At 42.0% G+C, this 24,488-nt stretch overlaps 1 protein-coding gene across 1 annotated transcript in view; it reads left to right on the top strand.

Moving 5' to 3' along the window:
• Positions 1-24,488, top strand: part of LOC139416623 (metabotropic glutamate receptor 4-like) — a 236,128-nt gene that overhangs the window by 153,439 nt on the left and 58,201 nt on the right. The window contains exons 4-5 of the mRNA XM_071165504.1: positions 4,221-4,375; positions 4,732-4,872. Of these exons, the coding sequence (XP_071021605.1) occupies positions 4,221-4,375; positions 4,732-4,872 (296 nt within the window). The remainder of the gene's footprint in view (positions 1-4,220; positions 4,376-4,731; positions 4,873-24,488) is intronic.

Consider the following 24,488-nt stretch of genomic DNA (forward strand, 5'->3'; position numbering starts at 1 on the left):
AGACCACCACCAAATCAAAGGGAAAACGCAGCCATTTTTTCAAGCCAAAGATAGAGTCACAAAAGCAGGATTAGAGATAAAATGAATCACTAACCTTTTGAAAATCTTCATCAGATGACACTCATATGACATGTTACACAATACATTTATGTTTTGTTCGATAATATGCATATTTATATCCACAAATCTCGGTTTACATTGACGCCATGTTCAGAACTGCCTCCAAAATATCCGGAGGAATTATAGAAAGCTACGCCAGATAACAGAAATACTCATCATAAACTTTGACTAAAGATACATGTTCTACATATAATTAAAGATACACTGGTTCTTAAAACCTCTTACTTCTACCCCCTCCTTTTTCGAACATTCTGTTAAAAATCGCGCAACTTTTCAGCGTCCTGCTACTCATGCCAGGTTTATAGTATATGCATATGATTAGTATGTGTGGATAGAAAACACTCTGAAGTTTCTAAAACTGGTTAAATCACGGCTGTGACTATAACAGATCGTGTGTTTCATTGAAAAACGCAAGAAAAACTGCTCTCTGAAAGCTAAAAATAATTTCCATAAGTCACTTTCATGGGTTGTTAAAAGAGGACATCGACCTGCATGCAATTCATACAAATTCCACACGATGTCGCCATTGTCGTCATTTTCAATTGAATTTTTTGTTGGAAAATCCAAGTATCTGGCATCCGTTTCTTCCAGTCTCCACCAGGACGCTGTAAATGTGGACAATGGCAGCCATTGATTTGCAGACGAGGAGCTATTGAATATACATCGCCCTGTAATCATTTTGATAGATTATAAACGTTTACTAATACCTAAAGTTGGATTACAAAAGGATTTCGAAGTGTTGTGTGAAAGTTTATCGTCGACTTTTTTAATTTAAAAAAATGATGCAGCGTTAAAAAACAATGTTTTTTTCTGAATGACACAGCTTCCATAGAAAGCTATTTTGGGTATATATGGACCGATTTAAACAAAAAAAAGACCCAATAGTGATGTTTATGGGGCATATAGGAGTGCCAAGAAGGAAGCTCGTCAAAGGTAATGAATGTTTTATATTTTATTTCTGCGTTTTGTGCTGCGTCGGATAAGCAGAGTCTTTGTTTACGTCGCATTCAGGCATTTTCAGGTGGTGCATGCTATCAGATAATACCTTCTCATGCTTTCGCCGAAAAGCATTTTAAAAATCTGACTTGTTGGCTAGGTTCACAACGAGTGTAGCTTTAATTCAATACCCTGCTTGTGAATTTTGATCAAGGTTTGAGTTTAAACGAGTACATTTAGCATTTAGCGTAGCGCATTTGCATTTCCAGGTGCCTACTTGAGACATATGCGTCTCAAGTAGAATCAAGAAGTTAATGCAACCGCTGTGTCAGATTTTTTTAAAACGTTACGGAAAAAGCCTACCATGCAATAATCTGAGACGGCGCTCAGACGTAAAAGTATTTCTCCGCCATGTTGGAGTCAACAGAAATACGAAATTACAACATAAATATTCCCTTACCTTTGATGATCTTTCATCAGAATGTAGTGCAAGGAGTCCTAGTTCCACAATAAATTGTTGTTTTGTTCCATAATGTCCAATACTAGTGTCCAAGTTGCTGCATTTGCTATCACTTTCAGCTCACGTGCCCAAAAACTGACTGCTGGTCCAGGATAACTTGCACGAAAACTTCCAAAAGATATATTCCAGGTCGAATAAACTGGTCAAACTAAGTAGAGAATCAATCTTCAGGATGTTATTATCATATATATCCAATAACGTTCCAACCAGATCATACGTTTTCAGCTGGAGCCAAATGGAACAGCAGTAGCACCCACAGAGAAATGTGCCACAGGAAAATGACATTCTGTCGGGACACTGACTATTTCCGCTCCCATTCGGTCAAAGTTCACAGCAAATGCTCCATTCCACTTTCTACTGAATGAGGACATCTAGTGGAAGGCGTAGGAAGTGCTACCAGATCAATATCTTGCCCCACATTCAGAATTTCACTTCTTGTTTGGAAGATTGCCCGCCCTATGAGTTCTGTTATACTCACAGACATAATTCAAACAGTTTTAGAAACTTCAGAGTGTTTTCTATCCAATATGCATATATTAGCAATCTAGGACAGAGTAGGATGCAGTTCACTATGGGCACGCAATTCATCCAAAATGAAAATACTGCCCCCTATCCTCAACAAGTTTTAAGGGAACAGAGTTCGCTGACCTGATCAACCAATCTGTGACCTAGCCTGGAAGCAGCAGAACCCCACTCTGCCTCTCAACTCTTTAGTTGGACAGGTTAAGACAACCTCTGTAAGCTCCTGTCCTTTACATCAACTCAGATTTGCACCCTTCCACATTGACAATGCGTCTTCTGGACTCCCTGACTCATCTTTAGTGCATCTTTGACCATTCCTCTTCCTATTGGTGTGTGTGTGTGTGCGCCTGTCTGTTCAGTGTGGTAATAAAGTGTGGATTGTATCCCTGTCTCCTACTGGTCATTTACGTTCTCTTACCGGAACGCCGGGGCAGTTGCAACTATAATTGACACCTCTTTTTTGAGACCATCACATGGTTGTGCACTTTTTCACCTGTGCTTAGCTCTATTACGTTTCTTTTTATCCTAAAAAACTCCCTAGTCCTTGCTGACGACAAGCATACAGTACCCATAACACGATGCAGCCAACATCACGCTTGAAAATGTGGAAAGTGGTACTCAGTGATGTGTTTTGTTGGATTTGTCCCAAAGATAACACTTTGTTTTCAGGATATAAAGTTACATTTACTGCTCATCTGAGGGACCTTACAGATAATTGTATGTGCTGGGTACAGAGATGAGGTAGTTATTCAAAAATCACGCTAAACACTATTATTACACATTAATCCATGCAACCTATTATGTGACTTGTTAAGCACAATTTTACTCCTTAAATTATTTAACACAGGCGTTGAATACTTATTGACTCGAGACATTTCAGCTATTCATTTTTATTAATTTCTAAACATTTCTAAAAATATAATTCCACTTTGACATTATGGGGTATTGTGTGTAGGCCAGTGACACAAAATGCTCATTGACTTATCCGAGCCTGATAATGGGTCTGGATATACAGTAATTACAAAAGCCAGGGGGATTTCTGCCCAGCATGCCTGCTGTACCCTTGAACCCAGTCAATGTGAGTTGGCAGCCAATTTATATATATATTTTTAATATACATTCTGAGTTTACAGCACTCAGGCTAGCAGAAGGCATTTTGTCCTAAACATAAACCTTGTTGTCATGCCAACCCTTCCTCACTAAATAACCCACACCATGATGAGAACACCTGGTATTTACTGTATGTGATTAACAAGATTGTTCTGTAAATGACCCCAAGGGGGGGGCAAAAAAAGGAGCATATGACATGATACTAGTATACTGTAGGTTTTGTTACAGACATTTTATCCTGTAGAGCTATATGGGAAAGCTGGGGCTCAGAATAAACCATGTTTATTCAGTGAGAGGTAGGAGAAAGGTCATTATAACTCAAACATGCATTACTCTGTCACTTCATTCTGGGTTAACTGGTGAGTCAAAGGGGTGGCAGAGTGACTCGAGATACACTGTATTGTTATTGTACCTGGCTGTTGCAGCAACTGTGTTTTCAGTACTGTGGTCCTGTTGTAGCGACTGTGTTTCTTGTACTGTGGTCCTGTTGCAGCGACTGTGTTTCCAGTACTGAGGTCCTGTTGCAGAAACTGTGTTTCCAGTACTGAGGTCCTGTTGTATTGACTGTGTTTCCAGTACTGTGGTCCTGTTGTAGCGACTGTGTTTCCAGTACTGAGGTCCTGTTGTATTGACTGTGTTTCCAGTACTGTGGTCCTGTTGTAGCGACTGTGTTTCCAGTACTGAGGTCCTGTTGTATTGACTGTGTTTCCAGTACTGTGGTCCTGTTGTAGCAACTGTGTTTCCAGTACTGTGGTCCTGTTGCAGCAACTGTGTTTCCAGTACTGAGGTCCTGTTGTATTGACTGTGTTTCCAGTACTGTGGTTCAAAACATGGTTCTTCTTTAGTGTATTGTGCTGGTCCTAGGATCAATACACGCAATGTGTAGTTTGGCTGTTGTTAATGTCCAGTACCAACACATCGTATTTACCTAATCATCCAGCCCCATGAGTAGGTGAATCATGTATATAATTGGCAAGAATTGTACTGTATTCTCTCTTTGCCCCTCCTACAGGCGGCTTCTTCAAGCAGCTAAGAAGGACAACCAGACAGGACATTTCATATGGGTGGGTTCAGACAGCTGGGGGTCTAAGATCTCCCCCATACTCAACCAGGAGGAGATGGCAGAAGGTGCTGTTACCATTCTACCTAAACGGCAGTCCATCCGAGGTACTGATGTTATACAGAATATGATGTTCTATATTCTTTATTGTCAAATTTAAATGACACATGACAGTTGGCAGTACTGGTGATGTGAGGATGACATTTGTATCTATTTTTTGTTGTCTTGACAATGAAATCCAAATGAAATTCAAAACCCTGACATTTCCAAATAAAACACTGACATATACTGTAAACAACATCAGGATATACTGTAGGAACACCTGTAAGATGAAAGTAGTACTATGTGGAGGTAGTGCTGAAAAAAACTTGTTGATAAAGTAATCAGAAAATGCAATACACATCTCTGCAGTAGTTCAGCAGGTGGTTCTAAATCCAACTGTGCCTCTCATTGATCTCTCTAGGGTTTGATCGCTACTTTATCAGCAGAACTTTGGACAACAACAGAAGGAATATTTGGTTTGCAGAGTTCTGGGAAAACAACTTTCAGTGCAAACTCAGTCGACATGCTCTGAAGAAAGGATCCGGCATCAAAAAGTGCACAAGTAAGAATAGAATTTCCTTGTTTACCATAACCTAGTCCCACACACACTCTGATTGTTTATGAACTCACAGATGCAATCACTAGTTGTAGTATTCCGACATGTCTTGGATGATGTGCCATTACATCTACTTTAAATACTATGATTATTTTGTATGCAAGGGTGAGAAACATGGAGCCCAAAATGTATTCCCAGATTGCAGGGCTATATACACTTTCTGTGGTAAGTTCCAAACTCTGCCAGGAACTTTGATTAGTCAAATATCACTTCACAAGAGACTGTGTAATGCAGTGCTTGCTGAATACACAAATACAGGGTCACACCATTTAATGGGTTCAATTAAGCAGAATAGAAGAGTCAGGAACTATATTGCCGTGGAGTGTGACTACATAAATGTGGAATGTGTTTTGGAAAGTGCAATAACAACAAAATAGAATGGTTTCATTACAGTTCTTAACATGTATTTGTACTTGAAATATACATTTCTAACCCTTCTCCTACAGCGTTATGTATTTGCAGAGATGTAGGCTACTGTAATATGAGCTATGGTACATTTTGGGGAAATGCAATGTGTTTGAGTAAAGGGTATGATACTCTTGTTCCATTAGACATGATTAAATGTTCCCATGACTCCCCGTCGCCAAGTTCAATCTGCACTGCAGTACAATAGCAATCACCAAAACTGGGCCATTACACAAGTTGAAAACATAATCAATAGCAAATCCAATCAGCATATTAGAGACAAGCTCCCAGGTCATTAAAATCAGTGGGCACTCCAAGCCTGACTGTCTTTCATTTCCCTGTACAGACAACACAATCTGCAGGATTCTAATCAGTCCAGATTGGACTGATTCTTGTATTGGTTGGATTGTGATGTGCTGATGATTGATTCCTTCCTATGCGTTAATGTTTCAAGCTTTCATCAGCTTGCTATGATAGTTACCAGGATGGGTTTCCTCGCAGCCATTGCCTAATGCCATTATATCACAATGCTATAAATCAGGGGCCCGATAACTATTTGCTGTGAAGACAGTGTATTAAAACAGAAGATGTGTTGTCTCCACTTTTCTACAGGTTCAGTTCTATGTGATCAAATCGAATCCAGGGTGGTTTGAGAAACATTGCCTGAGTCATTAGTTGTGTTCAGATCCATGTTTCTAAAAAAAATACTCTCCTTAGTTCATTTATGAGGCGGGAACTACTGTAGAACTTGTGTGCCAACCTGATGTAAGACCTGAATTTGATAACTTAATGTATGGTTATTCAACCCAGTATTTGATGGGTATTCAACCTGGTAGTTTTTGCTAGTGATATTATGAATATCGCTATAACGGAGACGCTCAGAGTCGAGAAGCAGGAGGTGAGTTTAACAATATAATGAACATGGAACAATACAAGACAAGAGTTGCGTCTAGACATGAAACACATAGTCAATACTGCCTGGGGAATGGAACTAAGGGAGTGACAGATATATGTAGTCAGGGGTTCATCAGGGGTTCATCCTCTCCACCTGCCCAATGAACTGAGGCCTATACCCAGAAGTGAGGCTGACAATGACCCTGAGCTTCTACATGAAAGCTCTCCATACCCGTGACGTGAATTGTGGGCCACGGTCGGAGACGATGTCCTCTGGAAGGCCATAATACCGGAAGACCTGCTGGAACAGTGCCTCAGCTATCTGAAGAGCAGTAGGGATAAAATGACAGGATTTGGAGAATCTATCCACAACCACCAAAATGCTAGTGAAGCCATCAGAGGAGGGGAGATCAGTGACAAAATCAATGAATAGATGAGACCAGGGACGCTGAGGCACGGGAAGGGGAAGGATTTTCTCTGCTGGAGTGTGCCGGCGGAGATTTAGTTTGGGCACACACAGAACAGGAGTTGACATAGCGAATAACGCCATGCATCAAGGTGGTCCAGCAATACCTTTCGGAGAGCGATTGAATAGTACGGTGATCCCAGGATGTCGAGCGACGACAGCTGTGTGTGCCCAGGTCAACAGCCACTCCCTTATCCCTGTGGGAACGTAGATGCACTCAGGAGGACAATTAGTGGGTACAGAGTTCCCTCTCCAGAGCCTGGTGAATGTCCGCATCTATGTCCCAGAACACAGAAGCTCCGAATCGAGAGGGAACTTGAAAACAGGTCCTCCGGCATTCGGGTGACAAGTCCGTGATTCCCATCTATGATATGATGGTGGGGTTATGGCGTTGAAGCCATGCGATTCCAAGGGTGATCTTGTGAGCTGGTGCATTAGTGATGAAGAAGGGAATGTTTTCCTGATGAATGAACTCCACAGTGATGTGTGTGATGGTTCCGGTTCCCAGTGGCCAATTATCAAGAGCTTGAACCGGAAACAAAGAGGAGAGCGAGTATGAGGGGATGTTCAGAGAGGAGGTAAGGGTCTGGTCAATAAAGTTCCCTGCGGCACCGGAATCCACTATGATGTAGAAACAGTACATGAGGGACAGCCAGCTAGTGTGATCGACAATGAAAAGGGCTTGACAGAAAATGATGAACGGATACTCACACCTGTCCCAGGAGGTGGAAGATCACGTGACTGTCTCTCAGCTCTTGTGGACCCCGAGTTGGGACGTACCGGACACTGCTGAAGCTGGTGCCCCCCTTGACTACAATAGAGACAGAGCCCCAGCTGCCTTTGTCTGCGTTGCTCCGCCGCGGGGAGGTGTGTGACCCCTACCTCTATAGGTTCAGGCTCTGACACAGTGTTCACTGAGGGAGGGAGAGAAGCGATTTGGGTACTGACGCTCCCAAAGTAGGTTATCCAAACGGATGGCCATCGAGATGAGTGCGTCCAAGTTGAGGTTGATGTCATGACATGCCAGTTCCGTTTGGACCTCCTCATGCAGTCCTCTTCGGAATAGTGTACGGAGCGGCGGCTCATTCCATCCGTTGGATGTGGCTACTGTCCTGAAGGTGAGCTAGTACTCTGCAGCGGTCTGGTCATCCTGCTGTAGTTGGAGTAGGCGCTCACCCCCGTCTCTGCCCTCTGGTGGATGATTGAAGATACCTCTGAACAGAGCCATGAACCCCTCATACGAAGCCAGCTCCTCCTCTCCTCTCTCCTAGACGGCTGTAGCTCACTCCAACACCTGCCCAGTCCGCAGAGAAGTAACCGTGGCAACCTTGGACCTCTCGGGGGTGGGAGTAGAGTAGGAAGCCACAGCATTTAGATGGGGTTCCGTCATATTTATCCGGGAGGGATAAACGGGCATCGCTGACCTGGGCGGACTGCTGAATGGACTGATGTGCTGATGGGTCGATTGGTGGCAGAGTATCCACCGCTAGTTGAAGGCAACGGGTCTCGAGTATGTTCGAGACATTGAAGACTGCAAATAACTTGTTCCATGGTCATCCCCATTTGCACCAGCTGCCTGCTGGTAAGCTTTCTTGACTTTAACATACATTTTTTTGCCAACACATGGCTAATATTTTTTTAACCAGCTAAACAGCTACTATTAAAGAAAATGTTTACTTCCTCTTCCAATCACAATGTGGGGAGATCAAAATATTTAAAAATGATCTATTCAATGTATTACTTTTAAAATGTTGATTAATTCTTATTGCCATTATCATTCACCTGAGGATAAGACAAGACATAAAAAAATATGTTTTTTTCCTAACGTATGATGGGGGCCTCTGTGTTGCCGGTTGCCAGGGTCCCTGGGCAAGAAAAGATTGAAGACCCTTGCCTAATTGCACTAAATTAACAGTAAATATTATCCTCCCATCAATACATTTAATTTGATTTTCAGGTGCCGTTCAGACAATTTAAAGTATTGGTTGGGGACGTATTTGTGGAGGAATGTAACTGTTTTTCTGGGTGATTTGTGATATTCCCATGACTGTGTTTTTGTATTTTAATATACATATACATATACATAATGTGTATATTTATGTTGTATATACAGGGCACATTTGTAAAAGAGACCTGTAAAAGAGGTATCAATATGTCTTCCATGTCACATGCTTCGTCAACAACAGGTGTAGACTTCCCAACCCTACAGATAGAAAAATAGACACATAATAGATAAATAATATCACAAGATATAAATACACAATGAGTAACAATGACTTGCCTATATACATGGTGTACCAGTACCGAGTCGATGTGTAGGGGTACGAGGTCATTGAGGGAAACACAGTATGCACATATAGGTAGGGGTAAGTGACTATATGCAACAGGATATATAATAAACAGTAACAGCAGTGTTTGGGATGAGTCAAAAGAGTTAAATGCAGGTAGTCCGGGTAGCTATTTGGTTAACTATTTAACTATTTAGCAGTCTCATGGCTTGGGGGTAGAAGCTTTTCAGGGTACTGTTGGTTCCAAACTTGGTGCATCAGCACCTTGCCGTACTGTAACAGTGAGAACAGTCTGTGACATGTGTGGCTTTGCGCCTGGTATAGAGGTCCTGGATGGCATGGAGCTGGGCTCCAGTGATGTACTGGGCTGTATGTACTACCCTCTGTAGCGCCTTGCGGTCAGATACCAAGCATTTTCCATACCAAGAGGTTATGCAGCCAGTCAAGATGTTCTCAATGGTGCAGCTTTAGAACCTTTTGAGGTTGCCTATCTGAGGGCCCATGCCAAAACTTTCCAGCCTTCTTAGGGGAAAGTGCTGTTGCCGTGCCTTCTTCATGACTGTGTTGTTGTGTGTGGACCATGATAATTCCTTAGTGATGTGGACACAAAGGAACTTGAAGCTTTCGACACGCTCCACCACAGCCATGTCGATGTGGATGGGGGCATGCTGGGCCCTCCATTTCCTGTGGTCCACAATCAGCTCCTTTGTTATGCTGACATTGAGGGAGTGGTTGTTGGCCTGGCAAAACACTACCAGGTCACTGACTTTCTCCCTATAGGCTGTCTCATCGTAGTCTGTGATCAGGCCATCCACCGTTGTGTCGTCAGCTAACTGAATGATGGGGTTGGAGTAGTGCATGGCCATACAGTCGTTGGTGAACAGGGAGTACAGGAGGGGACTAAGCACGCATCCCTAAGGGGCCCACCGTGTTGAGTGAGCAGCGTGGTGGATGTGTTTTGGCCTACCCTCAACATCACGGGGTGGCCTGTCAGGAAGTCCAGAATCCTGTTGCAGAGGGAGGTGATCAGTTCCAGGGTCCTGGAGGAAACTATGAACACTGAGCTATAGTCAATGAACAGCATTCTAATATAGGTGTTACTTTTGTCCAGGTGGGAGAGGGCAGTGTGGAGTGCAATAGAGATTGTGCCATCTGTGCATCTGTATGCAAATTCAAATAAAATAAAATCAAATTGTATTAGTCACATGCGTCTAATACAACAGGTATATTTCACCTGACAGTGAAATGCTTACTTACAAGCCCCTAACCCACAATGCAGTTAAATGGATAAAAATAAGAAATAAAAGTAACAAGTAATTAAAGAGCAGCAGTAAAATAACAATAGCGCGACTATATACGGGGTGGTACCGGTACAGAGTCAATGTGTGGGGGCACCGGTTAGATGAGGTAATATGTGCATGTTGTAGTCAGACGTTTACATACAACTTAGCCAAATACATTTAAAAACTCTGTTTTTCACAATTCCTGACATTTAATCCTAGTAAAAATTCACTGTCTTAGGTCAGTTAAGATCACCACTTTATTGTAAGAATGTGAAATGTCAGAATAATAGTAGAATGACTTTTTTCAGCTTTTATTTCTTTCATTACATTCCCAGTGGGTCAGAAGTTTACATACAGTCAATTAGTATTTGGTAGCATTGCCTTTAAATTGTTTAACGTGGGTCAAATGTTTTGGGGAGCCTTCCACAAGCTTCCCACAATAAGTTGGGTGAAGTTTGGCCCATTCCTCTTGACAGAGCTGGTGTAACTGAGTCAGGTTTGTAGGCTTCCTTGCTCGCACACGCTTTTTCAGTTCTGCCCACACATTTTCTATGGAATTGAGATCAGGGCTTTGTGATGGCCACTCCAATACTTTGTTGTCCTTAAGCCATTTTGCCACAACTTTGGAAGTATGCTTGGGGTCATTGTCCATTTGGAAGACCCATTTGCGACCAAGCTTTAACTTCCTGACTGATGTCTTGAGATGTTGCTTCAATATATCCACCTAATTTTCATTTTCTCATGATGCCATCTATTTTGTGAAGTGCACCAGTGTCTCCTGCAGCAAAGCACCCCCACAACATGATGCTGCCACCCCCATGCTTCAAGGTTGGCATTGTGTTCTTCGGCTTGCAATCCTCCCCCTTTTTCCTCCAAACATAATGATGGTCATTATGGCCAAACAGTTCTATTTTTGTTTCGTCACACCAGAGGACATTTCTCCAAAAAGTATGATCTTTGTCCCCATGTGCAGCTGCAAACTGTAGTCTGGCTTTTTTATGGCGGTTTTGGAGCAGTGGCTTCTTCCTTGCTGATCGGCCTTTCAGGTTATGTCGACATAGGACTCGTTTTACTGTGGATATAGATACTTTTGTACCTGTTTCCTCCAGCATCTTCACAAGGTCCTTTGCTGTTGTTCTGGGATTGATTTGCACTTTTCACACCAACGTATGTTCATCTCTAGGAGACAGAACGCGTCTCCTTCCTGAGCGGTATGACGGCTGCGTGGTCCCATGGTGTTATACTAGCGTACTCTTGTTTGTACAGATGAATGTTGTACCTTCAGGCATTTGGAAATTGCTCCCAAGGATGACCCAGACTTGTGGAGGTCTACAATCTTTGGCTAATTTGTTTTTATTTTCCCATGATGTCAAGCAAAGAGGCACTGAGTTTGAAGATAGGCCTTGAAATACATTCACAGGTACACCTCCAATTGACTCAATTAATGTCAATTAGCCTATCCGGAGCTTCTAAAGCAATGACATACTTTTCTGGAATTTTCCAAGCTGTTTAAAGGCACAGTCAACTTAGTGTATGTAAATTTCTGATCCACTGGAATTGTGATACAGTGAATTACAAGTGAAATAATCTGTCTGTAAACAATTGTTGGAAAAAGTACTTGTGTCATGCACAAAGTAGATGTCCTAACCGACTTGCCAATACTATAGTTTGTTAAGAAGAAATTTGTGGAGCTGTTAAAAAAACAGTTTTAATGACTCCAACCTAAGTGTATGTAAACTTCCCACTTCAACTGTAGGTAGAGTTATTAAAGTGACTATGCATAGATGATAACAACAAAGAGTAGTAGCGGTGTAAAAGAGGGGGAGGGGGGGCAATGCAAATAGTCTGTGTAGCCACTTGATTGGGTGTTCAGGAGACTTATGGCTTGGGGTAGAAGCTGTTTAGAAGCCTCTTGGCGCTCCGGTACCGCTTGCCGTGCGCCCTCTGTAGTGCCTTGCGGTCGGAGGCCGACCAGTTTCCATACTAGGCAGTGATGCAACCAGTCAGGCTGCTCTCGAAGGTGCAGCAGTAGAACGTTTTGAAGATCTGTGGACCCATGCCAAATCTTTTAAGTCTCCTGAGGGGGAATAGTTTTTGTCATGCCCTCTTCACAACTGTCTTGCTGTGCTTGGACCATGTTAGTTTGTTGGTGATGTGGACACCAAGGAACTTGAAGCTTGCTCCACTGCAGCTCCATCGATGAGAATGGGGGCGTGCTCGGTCCGCTTTTTCCTGTCGTCCACAATCATCTCCTGTGTCTTGATCACTTTGAGGGAGAGGTTGTTGTCTCTGATCTCTTCCCTATAGGCTGACTTGTGTTGTCGGTGGGGACTGAGCACGCACCACTGAGGGGCCCCTGTGTTGAGAATCAGCTTGGCGGATGTGTTATTTCCTACCCTTACCACCTGTGGCGGCCCGTAAGGATCCAGTTACAGAGGGAGGTGTTTAGTCCCAGGGTCCTTTGTTTATTGATGAGCTTTGAGGGCACTATGGTGTTGAATGCTGAGCTGTGGTCAATGAATAGCATTCTCACATAGGTGTTCCATTTGTCCAGGTGTGACATAGCAGTGTGAAGTGCAATAGAGATTGCATCATCTGCGGATCTGTTGGGGTGGTATGCAAATTGGAGTCTGTCTAGGGTTTCTGGGATAATGGTGTTTATCTGAGCCATGACCAGCCTTTCAAAGCACTTCAAGGCTAAAAACAAGTGTGCTATGGGTCGGTAGTTATTTATGCAGGTTACCTTAGTGTTCTTGGGCACAGGCACTATGGTGGTCTGCTTAAAACATGTTGGTATTACAGACTCAAATAGGGAGAGGTTGAAAATGTCAGTGAAGACACCTGCCAGTTGGTCAGTGCATGCTCACAGTACACGTTCTGGTAGTCCTTCTGGCCCTGCGGCCTTGTGAATGTTGACCTGTTTAAAAAGGTCTTATTCCCATCGGCTGCGGAGAGCGTGATCACACAGTCTTCCAGAACAGCTGGTGCTCTCATGCATGTTTCAATGTTATTTGCCACAATGTGAGCATAGAAGTAGTTTAGCTCGTCTGGTAGGCTTGTGTAACTGGGCAGTTCTCGGCTGTGCTTCCCTTTGTGGTCTTTAATAGTTTGCAAGCCCTGCCACATCCGACGAGCGTCAGAGCCGCTGTAGGACGATTTGATCTTAGCCCTGTATTGACGCTTTGCCTGTTTGATGGTTCATCGGAGAGCATAGCTGGATTTCTTATAAGCTTCTGGGTTAGTGTCCCTCTCCTTGAAAGTGGCAGGTCTAGCCTTTAGTTCAGTGCGGATGTTGCCTGTAATTCATGGCTTCTGGTTGGGTTATGTATGTACGGTCACTGTGGGGACGACGTCATCGATGCACTTATTAATGAAGCCAGTGACTGATGTTGGGTACTCATCAATGCCATCGGAGGAAATCCCCGGAACATGTTCCAGTCTGTGCTACAAAACAGTCCTGTAGCTTAGCATCTGCTTCATCTGACCACTTTTTTATTGCTCTAGTCACTGGTACCTCCTGCTTTAATTTTTGCTTGTAAGCAGGAATCAGGAATATAGAATTATGGTCAGTTTTGCCAAATGGAGGGCGAGGGAGAGCTTTGTATGCATCTTTGTGTGTGGAGTAAAGGTGGTCCAGAGTTTTTTTTCCTCTGGTTGCACATTTAACATGCTGATAGAAATTTGGTAAAACTGATTTAAGTTTCCCTGCATTAAAGTCTCCAGCTACTAGGAGCGCCGCCTCTGGGTAAGCGTTTTCTTGTTTGCTTATGGCGGAATATAGCTCATTCAATGCTGTCTTAGTGCCAGCCTCTGACTGTGGTTGTTGGAGTGGGTCCAAGTTTTCTGGGATGATGGTGTTGATGTGAACCATGATCGCGTTTTGAAGCATTTCATGGCTACAGATGTGAGTGTTATGGGGCGATAGTCATTTAGACAGTCATTTAGACATGTAGGTATTACGAAATGGGTCAGAGTGGTTGAAAATGTCAGCTCTGAGTACGAGTCCTGGTAATCCAGGACGGCAGGTAGCCTAGTAGTTAGAGTGTCCGAAAGGTTGCTAGATTGAATCCCTGAGCTGCCAATGTAAACATCTGTCATTCTGCCCCTGAACAAGGCAGTTAACCCACTGTTCCTAGGCCATCATTGTAAATAAGATTTTGTTCTTATCTGACTTGCCTATTAAAAGTGAAGGTTAAATAAAAAATTATCCATCTGGCCCTGCGTCCTTGTGAATGTTAAGCTTTTTTAAATGTCTTACATTGGCTACAGTTAGCGAGATCACACAGACTTCTGGAACATCTGGTGCTCTCATGCATGGTTCAGTTGCTTTCCTTGAAGAGAGAATAGAAGGCATTTAGCTCATCTGGAAGGCTTGCGTCATTGGGCAGCACGTGACTGGGTTTCTCTTTGTAATCCGTGATAGTTTGCAAGCCCAGTCACATTCGACGAGCATCAGAGCCAGCATAGTAGGATTCGATCTTAGTCCTCTATTGACTTTTTGACTATTTGATGGCTCGTCGGAGGTCGTAGCGGGTTTTCTTATAAGCATCAGGATTAGTGTCCCGTCCTTGAAATAGGCCGCTCAGTGAGAATGCCACCTGTAATCCGTCGTCGATGCACTTATTAATTGAGCTGGTGACTGATGTGATAAACTCTACAATCAGATGAATCCCAGAACATATTCCAGTCTGTGAAACAGTCTGGTAGCTTATCATTCACTTCATCAGACCACTTCTGTATGGAGTGCGTCACTGCTACTTCCCATTTGATTTTTTTTGCTTTTAAGAAGGTTTCAGAAGGATAGAGTCATGCACTCAAGACCACCACTCACAATACTGTACACATAGCACACTCCCAGAACCACAACATACCACATACATCATCAACATGTGAGTACCTAATTTACAATTCAAATTAATGGTGATTAGTTTTCTAAATTGGATAAAGGAAGAGAACAAATGTAAGCTCTTTGTTTATTTTAGCTCATTTAGCAAAATGTTGAGGAGCTTAACAATTATGCAATATTTATTCATCATGAATGAGATTTCCCGTCTTGGCTCCAACATGTCACAGGGGGCCTGAAGAAATCCAGGAGAATAATAATGAAAGTGCATTAGTATTATCACAACATTAGTCAATTAATCCAAGACTCAACTGTAAGGGTTTCTGCACATGACAATGCCTTAGGGATGTTCTCAAACAGACAATCCTCCTAAATTTCAAGAGAGGATAGTATTCACTTTGTGTTTACCCATACCTTTCATCAGTTGTCATGGTGGCAGCTCTTGAGCTAAATTGCAGGAGATTTGTTTTCCTGCAGTGAGTGGCCCCAGGAGCACTGTAATTTTCTACAGGAAAGAGTTATATTTACATTTACATAATTTAGCAGATGCTCCTCTCTCACTCTCTCTCTCTATTTATAATATTTCAGGGGCACGTTTTGCAATACGATTGTGCTGGACCTCTGTAAAATGATCGATTTGCTCTAATAGACAACATAATAATTTGAATTAAAATCTTAAATGAGAGCTTGCTAAATCATCAAATTTGAGGGAAGTGGGAACAAGGAGTATTCTCTTGTGATTTACTTTACAACCCCCTGCTAATGCTAACTGCGGATGTTACTGTAAATATGTAACCGAGGAAGTTGGGACTGTAAAGCATTCCATTTAATTTCATAAGAAACTCCAGGGACGGGTAGTTATGGAGACTGATACCTAAGTGTACCCCCCCAGAAGTTTAGGATTGTAGTATTGGTGGATTGTATGTGGAATGAACAACAAAACAAAAGAAGGGTAATTATGAGTCACATATACAGTATCAACCACTTACAAGTGCACCTCAGCTGGAGGTACTTATACTATAATGTTAGGTTTTAGTACCTTTCCTCTCATCCATTAGGATGGTGACTCCAGACTGAAAGGCCTAATCCCCGGAGTCTGGATGTATAATTCAGATCCAACCACTGGTCTCAGACCAAATTTCATTGCTTGTACCTTCTGGCCCAGGGCCTATGTTTACGTTGTAGGTGACAACTACCTCAACCTGTAGGTCCCTATATTGCTCAATGTGTCCATGGCCAGATCGTGAGAATGGCAGATAGGTCATAAGATAAGCCAATAAGTACTTTAATTCCACACATTGATAATGGAGTGGAATTTTCAGACAGCAAGAGCAAATGTCTCGCCATCCGAATAGAAGTACTATCTGGACGGGAGTCATTAAACTAGAATAATTATGTTACCCTGACATTTTCTTTGGCTGCCTTTTTTTCCAGTTGCAAGTTTTGGCACATTCATTCCTGCCACATGGCACTGTGCACCCCACTGTTGTTTTACTTTGGAAGCTAAGCAGGGTGGGTCCTGGTCAGTCACCGGATGGGACACCAGAAGTAGCTGGAAGTGGTGAAAATAATATTGGGTGATTTTTTTAACATGAGGAAAAAACGTGAAAAAATGTATTTATGTAAGGATTTCACTTTCTTTTTTTTTTACATGAGATTTTGATTTGTTCATGTGTGTTCCCACGTGTCCAAAAACCACAGGTGTTTTTTTACACATGATTTTTCATGTTTTTTGTTCTAATTGTAAGGGACAAGTGTTTTGTTTATTAAAATGTTTACATTTACTGCTCTCATATAAATATAATTTTCACTAAGAGCCTTCTCATGTTGCTCTGGACCTCCTTATTTCTGACTGTGGCAGTCTTGGCAAGTTATTGCCTGTGATTTTCAAAATCAGCTTAATAATCAAAGAGCAATTTCCTTTAAACCTCTTAAGTCTACCCCTTCCTTTTTCGAACATTCTGTTAAAAATCGCGCAACTTTTCAGCGTCCTGCTACTCATGCCAGGAATATAGTATATGCATATGATTAGTATGTGTGGATAGAAAACACTCTGAAGTTTCTAAAACTGGTTAAATCACGGCTGTGACTATAACAGATCGTGTGTTTCATCGAAAAACGCAAGAAAAACTGCTCTCTGAAAGCTAAAAATAATTTCCATAAGTCACTTTCATGGGTTGTTAAAAGGGCACAAAATTAATTATGGATCTGCATGCAATTCCTACAGATTCCACACGATGTCGCCATTGTCGTCATTTTCCAGGGAGTTTTTTCTTGGTAAATCCAACTAACTGGATTCAATTTCTTCCGGTCTCCACCAGGATGTTTTGAATGTGCACATTGGCAGCCATTGATGTGAAGACGAGGAGTTATTGAATACACATCGCCCTGTAATCATTTTGATAGATTATAAACGTTTACTAATACCTAAAGTTGGATTACAAAAGTATTTCGAAGTGTTTTGTGAAAGTTTATCGTCGACTTTTTTAATTTTAAAAAATGACGCAGCGTTTAAAAACAATGTTTTTTTCTGAATGACACAGCTTCCATAGAAAGCTATTTTGGGTATATATGGACCGATTTAAACGAAAAAAAGCCCCAATAGTGATGTTTATGGGGCATATAGGAGTGCCAAGAAAGAAGCTCGTCAAAGGTAATGAATGTTTTATATTTTATTTCTGCGTTTTGGGTAGCGCCGGCTACCGCAAAATCTGTTGTTTACGTGTCGTGCTGGTATTTTGGGGGGTGCATGCTATCAGATAATAGCTTCTCATGCTTTCGCCGAAAAGCATTTTAAAAATCTGACTTGTTGGCTAGATTCACAACGAGTGTAGCTTTAATTCAATACCCTGCATGTGTGTTTTGATGAACGTTTGAGTTTTAACGAGTACATTTAGCATTTAGCGTAGCGCATTTGCATTTCCAGGTGCCTAGTTGAGACATCTGCGTCTCAAGTAGGATCAAGAAGATAACCTAAGATAGGGAAAATTGCAGGAAAGAGGGAGAGTTTGTCATTTATCATCAAATAAAATAAACCCATTTTTTGCATCCATTTAAAAATATTTTTTTCTTGCATTAAAAAAAATCCTTGCAATGTTCTGTTTTGGGTTTATGTTCTGCTTTCATTATCATTATTTTTGTTTGCAATTCTAGAATTTAGTTCTCGACATCAAGTTTTGCTTGATATGAATGGCACAACAGTAGATTGCACCATATAATCACTATTATAAGGTGATTAAAGCGACAATCCTTAATTGAAACATCAATAAAGTGTTCTCCCTTCCGCAGTTTCAGTAAAAAGCTGAGGGATGAGGCTGCTGAAATGCGACCACTCTCAAATCAGGAAAATAACCTCACACTCAACGTCAACAAAACTAAGGAGATGATTGTGGACTTCAGGAAACAGCAGAGGGAACACCCCCCTATCCACATCGATGGAACAGTAGTGGAGAGGGTAGTAAGTTTTAAGTTCCTCGGCGTACACATCACAGACACACTGAATTGGTCCACCCACACTGACAGCATTGTGAAGAAGGCGCAGCAGCGCCTCTTCAACCTCAGGAGGCTGAAGAAATTTGGCTAGTCACCAAAAGCACTCACAAACTTCTACAGATGCACAATCGAAAGCATCCTGTCAGGCTGTATCACCGCCTGGTACGGCAACTGCTCCACCCACAACCGTAAGGCTCTCCAGAGGGTAGTGAGGTCTGCACAACGCATCACCGGGGGCAAACTACCTGCCCTCCAGGACACCTACACCACCCGATGTCACAGGAAGGCCATAAAGATCATCAAGGACAACAACCACCCGAGCCACTGCCTGTTCACCCCGCTATCATCCAGAAGGCGAGGTCAGTACAGGTGCATCAAAGCAGGGACCGAGACTGAAAAACAGCTTCTATCTTTAGGCCATCAGACTGTTAAACAGCCACCACTAACATTGAGTGGCTGCTGCCAACATACCAACATACATATTTGGCATGGGTCCTGAGATCCTCAAAAGGTTCTACAGCTGCTACATCGAGAGCATCCTGACCGGTTGCATCACTGCCTGGTACAGCAATTGCTCGTCTTCCGACCCCAAGGCACTTCAGAGGGTAGGGCTTCTCAACAGTTTTTACCCCCCTGAACAGGAGTCTTACCCAGACTATTTGCATATTTTGCCCCCCCAGCCCCTCTTTTACACTGCTGCTACTCTCTGTTTATCATATATGCATATTCACTTTAACTATACATTCATGTACATACTACCTCAATTGGCCAGACCAACCAGTGCTCCCGCACATTTGCTAACCAGGCTATCTGCTTTGTGTCCCACCACCCGCCAACCCCTCTTTTTACGCTACTGCTACTCTCTGTTCATCATATATGCGTAGTCACTTTAACCATACCTACATGTACATACTACCTAAATAAGCCTGACTAACCGGTGTCTGTATATAGCTACTGTTATTTTCAAATGTCTTTTTACTGTTGTTTTATTTATTTACACACACACACACACACACACACACACACACACACACACACACACACACACACACACACACACACACACACACACACACACACACACACACACACACACACACATTTTTTACCCCCGCACTATTGGTTAGAGCCTGTAAGCATTTCACTGTAAGGTTGTATTCGGCGGACGTGACAAATAAACTTTAATTTGATTTGATTCACAAAGTCTCTTCTGAACAGTTGATGTTGAGATGTGTCTGTTACTTGACCTCTGTGAAGCATTTCTTTGGGCTGCAATCTGAGGTGCAGTTAACTCTAATAAACTTATCCTCTGCAGCAGAGGTAACTCTGGGTCTTCTTTTCCTGTGGCGGTCCTCACGAGAGCCAGTTTCATCACAGCGCTTGATGGTTCTTGCGACTGCAATTGAAGAAACTTTCAAAGTTCTTGACATTTTCCAGATTGACCTTCATGTCTTAAAGTAGTGATAGACTGTAATTTCCCTTTGCTTATTTGAGCTGTTCTTGCCGTAATATGGACTTGGTCTTTTACCAAATAGGGCTATCTTCTGTATACCCCCCCCCCCCCCTACTTTGTCATAACACAACTGATTGGCTCAAAAGCATTAAGCATTAAGAAATTCCACCAATTAACTTGTAACAAGGCACACCTGTTAATTGAAATTTATTCCAGGTGACTACCACATGAAGCTGGTTGAGAGAATGCAAAGAGTGTGCAAAGCTGTCATCAAGGCAAAGGGTGGCTACTTTGAAGAATCTCAAATATAAAATATATTTTGATTTGTTTAACACATTTTTGGTTACTTCATTATTACAAGTATGTTATTTCATAGTTTTGATGTCTTCACTATTATTTAAAAATGTAGAAAATAGTAAAAAATAAAGAAAAACCTTTGAATGAGTAGGTGTGTCCAAACTTTTGACTGCTACTATAAGTCAAAAAATGGATGTAGCAACTAAGGATTGCCCCTTTAACAGGCAGTGACCTTCAAACAGCAAAACTATTTTTCAATTTGAACGTGATCCATTAACTTGCCACAAGAAAATGTATTCTGTCCACTGTTCCGTGAATGTCCTGTAAAATCATTTCCTAGTCCCGCATTTGGGCTTATTAGATGTGGTCACCTTAATTCCACCTGCTACTACAACATGTTAACACCATCTTTTCACATATGAGGAGAGTAACATTATTTCAACACAATCATGCAATTCCAAATGTGAATGTGAGCATTTCACAAGTGAAAATCTAATTCACATGTGAAACTGCAATTCACACTTGAGGTGAAAAATAGGTTATTCTCCTCACATGTGAAAAGGTGGTTTTACTCTAAATTTAATATGTGAAAATATGGTCACGGGTGAAATTTTAACTCAACATGTGAAAACAGCTATTTCACATGTGAAAATACCACCACTTCTAGGAGAGGATTACAGTATAGAAACCATCGTTTTGACTAGATGATGTCCTCTATGTTTTGGCTCTGTCTGGTATTTGCAGCAGCATTTGGAGTATATTCGCTGTATATATCCAACTTTGCTAAAAATGTGTTAGCTCAAATAGGTTTCAAATAATGAGACCAAATTGTATGATGTCATGCCCTGGCCATAGAGAGGCTTATTATTCTCTATTTTGGTTAGGCCAGGGTGTGACTAGGGTGGGCATTCTTTTTTCTATGTTTTTGGCCAGGTATGGTTCTCAATCAGGGACAGCTGTCTGTCGTTGTCTCTGATTGACACCATACTTAGGTAGCCTTTTCCCACCTGTATTTTGTGGGTAATTATTTTTCTGTGTGTGTTTGTGTGCACCTCGGTTGCGTCACGTTTTTTTATTTTATTTTATTTTTTACATTTATTTATTTATTTTTTGCTATTTACTTGTTTGTTTTTTGGTTGTTTCGGTTTCACTTTCATTAAAAGATGTGGAACTACATGCACGCTGCGCCATGGTCTATTTATGACAGGGAGTTTGAGGATAGCGAGCGTGACAGTTGAGCTCCAACAGTGGGACCAGATACAGTCCATCACACAACCATGTCTTATCTAGCCAACATATTACAGGCTAACCTAAAGAAATGAAGCCATTCTCAGTCATGGCTGATCACCTGATACAGTATGTGAGAATGGGGACAAATTGGAAACAAACAAACATCTATTTCGTGAGCAATTGAATCTGCGCACATTGGCGTGGCATGATATTTTCCTCAGATTATCTCTGCATGGACAATAATGAAGAATGCTCAACTGTCAATGGGAGTTCTAATAGACCGGTTTGCTCTGTGAAACCATGGACCCCTGAAACCATGGCTTTATCGTGCAGGACACTGTGCATTGTCACACATGTTCAAAACAGCCATTTTCTGGTGAGATCACCTCACAGTTCTGACGAATTTAGGATGACTTTGCTGTCCCATTTTGATTCTACAACACCTTGACTCATTGCATTTCACATTATTATCATTATTCCAATTTGAGCACATATGTCTGTCACAGTTTGTTAATTCAGATAGTGTGTTACCTTTATCAGCATTTAGTGCGTTACCTTTATCAGCCTGTGGCATTTCTTTGCTAAAACAACATTTTTGGTAAATAATGTGCCTGGAACACCCAGAGCTCTGGGACTAGGGAACGTGCAGCTCTGTCAGGTGCGATGCTTGTCGCTGACCAGTGCTTAATTTGGGCTGGATCCTGCCAGACGAGGATCCGGCACCTCTCTTTTTTGGACTGTTTTGTTCCGGGACTTATTTGACTGGATCGGGTACCTCTCATGGCATGAAAAATAATTGTAACTTTTTGCAATGTAAAAATTCTAATAAAAGCGATCAAAGTTAAATCAAAGTTGCCTCTTCCTTCCCCCCCCACAACATTTTAACCTATGCTTGAGGCCAACGCATGGCTGTGTGTGAAGCACACCTTTGTCTGTCACAGAACCGGAAGGAGATACACTTTCTATGATCTCTCTCCCTCTCTCTGCTCTGATAGACATGAATGAGCCTGCATCTCACCTCTCCAGCATTTATTTTCTTATAGAATCATAGCCATGGGAAGGGCTCTCAAATACATTTGAGAGTTACTGCTGTCTGTTCAGAAATAAATGAAATCAATCATAATGGCCTACTACACCATGAGAAAGAATGTACATTTAGCCACAGAGGATCAAAAGCTTATTTAAAAAAAATCTTTGCCTAGCTGTGGAGTGTAGACCAATAACAAGGAATAGCCTACAGTCGGGAACACGCTGCAAATCTGTCAGTGAACAAACAGCATGCAGACAAAACAGGCCTTTTGCAATATTTCGAAGACAATTGCTGGGAACACAGGTTGGAAAGCAAATGGCTCCTGCTGAAAAGAGAAGACTAATATGTCTGCTGAAGGCTACAAAGTAAAACAACAGAGAGAGGGGCTTTTGGCACGAGCACATCGGCTATCACCAGCGAGTGAGCTGGCCATCATTGGGTGAGTCAGTGAAACTGGAAAGCATTTTTAGTACAATAATTTCCTCCTCATATTGTAGTCTACAATATGTCTCCACACACCTAGGCCTAGGCTATTGATGGATTCAAGACAAGATAATTTTTATTGATCTCAGATTCTCAGTATGTCAGTGTCAAAGTACAGTAGCCTGGCATTTCAGTCTTTGTGTGATATTATGGTGACGACTGGGAACTTGGATAAAAACGAAGTTGAATCATGGCGTCAGTGATCTTCAGGACGGAAAGTTGGAGCTCTTGATAGAGGCCTGAGTTCCCGGCTTGGAATTCTGATTTGGGTGCCCATTCAAAACAAAATTTCCCAGTCTGAGCAAATGTTTTCCTGAGTTCCCAGTTGTCTTGAAAGCACTGATGTTGGAAGTCAGAGATTTCCCAGTTCCGAGTTCCCATGTTTTGAAGTTGGCATTAAAAAAGTCTCCAGTCATGTAAAATGATGTAGATGAAATGCGTTCATAAAAGGCCACATTTTTCCCGGACCCCAGGCCACAAATTGTTTTCTCCATGTGTGCCACTTCTGCAAATGCCTCTACTCTATTGCTCTATGCCACTATGCAAATGCGATGATATGCATGGAATGCGTTACTTTAAAAGTGATATTTTTTTCGGTACTGGTGCTCACATTTCGCTTCGGCACCTCCTGATTTACAAAATAAGCACTGTCGTTGACGTCAGTCCAAGGTGAGGCCTCCTTTCAGGGTGCAGTGAAGAGTCAAGCAAACATGACTGACTAACTGACTGACTCACTCTGTTGCTCACCATCCCAGTGGACATGAGTCATCAAGGCCAGCAGAAGGAGGAGAATAAGGAGAGTTATGTGTTGGTTATTTGATTGAGTGGCTGAGGCCACGCTCTCGCTGAAACGTCGCTTCCATGATCAAGCAATGTTTATATATATATTTGGGTTTGGTGCATCTTTTTGTCCCTTGACTCACAACATTTGTCACTGATGTGACAGGTCAAAAATAAACCCTTCCTCAGAAGAAAAAAAATGGCATTGAGCTTGTTTTCTACAGTCTGAAACACAATGTCCATGATTGCAGCCACCATTTGAATTGCGGTCAGCAATTCAGCCTTTCTACTTGTAACCACCACAGCACAATAACTGAACATTGCCTCTTTCACAGGCCACTGATCGCAACAGTTTCCTACAGCCAGGGTGAGTTCACTACATGACTGGAAATGTATTTTCAGGCGATGATGACAGGAACTGTAGTCTGTCTGTTTTGAGCATAGGGGAGATGAGGCCAATTCTCTTTAATGAGAGGAAATAATCACCCTGCTATATGATAGCCTACATTAAAGCCAGTGCAGTGGTTGCACCAGCTCACTTGAACTTACAAGAGCCTTTCATGTTCAATTAAGTGCAGGGTTCCAAATATACTTGTGGAAAGAGCAGAGGGTGACTCC

The sequence above is a fragment of the Oncorhynchus clarkii genome, chromosome 9 (assembly GCF_045791955.1).
Source record: "Oncorhynchus clarkii lewisi isolate Uvic-CL-2024 chromosome 9, UVic_Ocla_1.0, whole genome shotgun sequence".
NCBI lineage: Eukaryota > Metazoa > Chordata > Actinopteri > Salmoniformes > Salmonidae > Oncorhynchus > Oncorhynchus clarkii.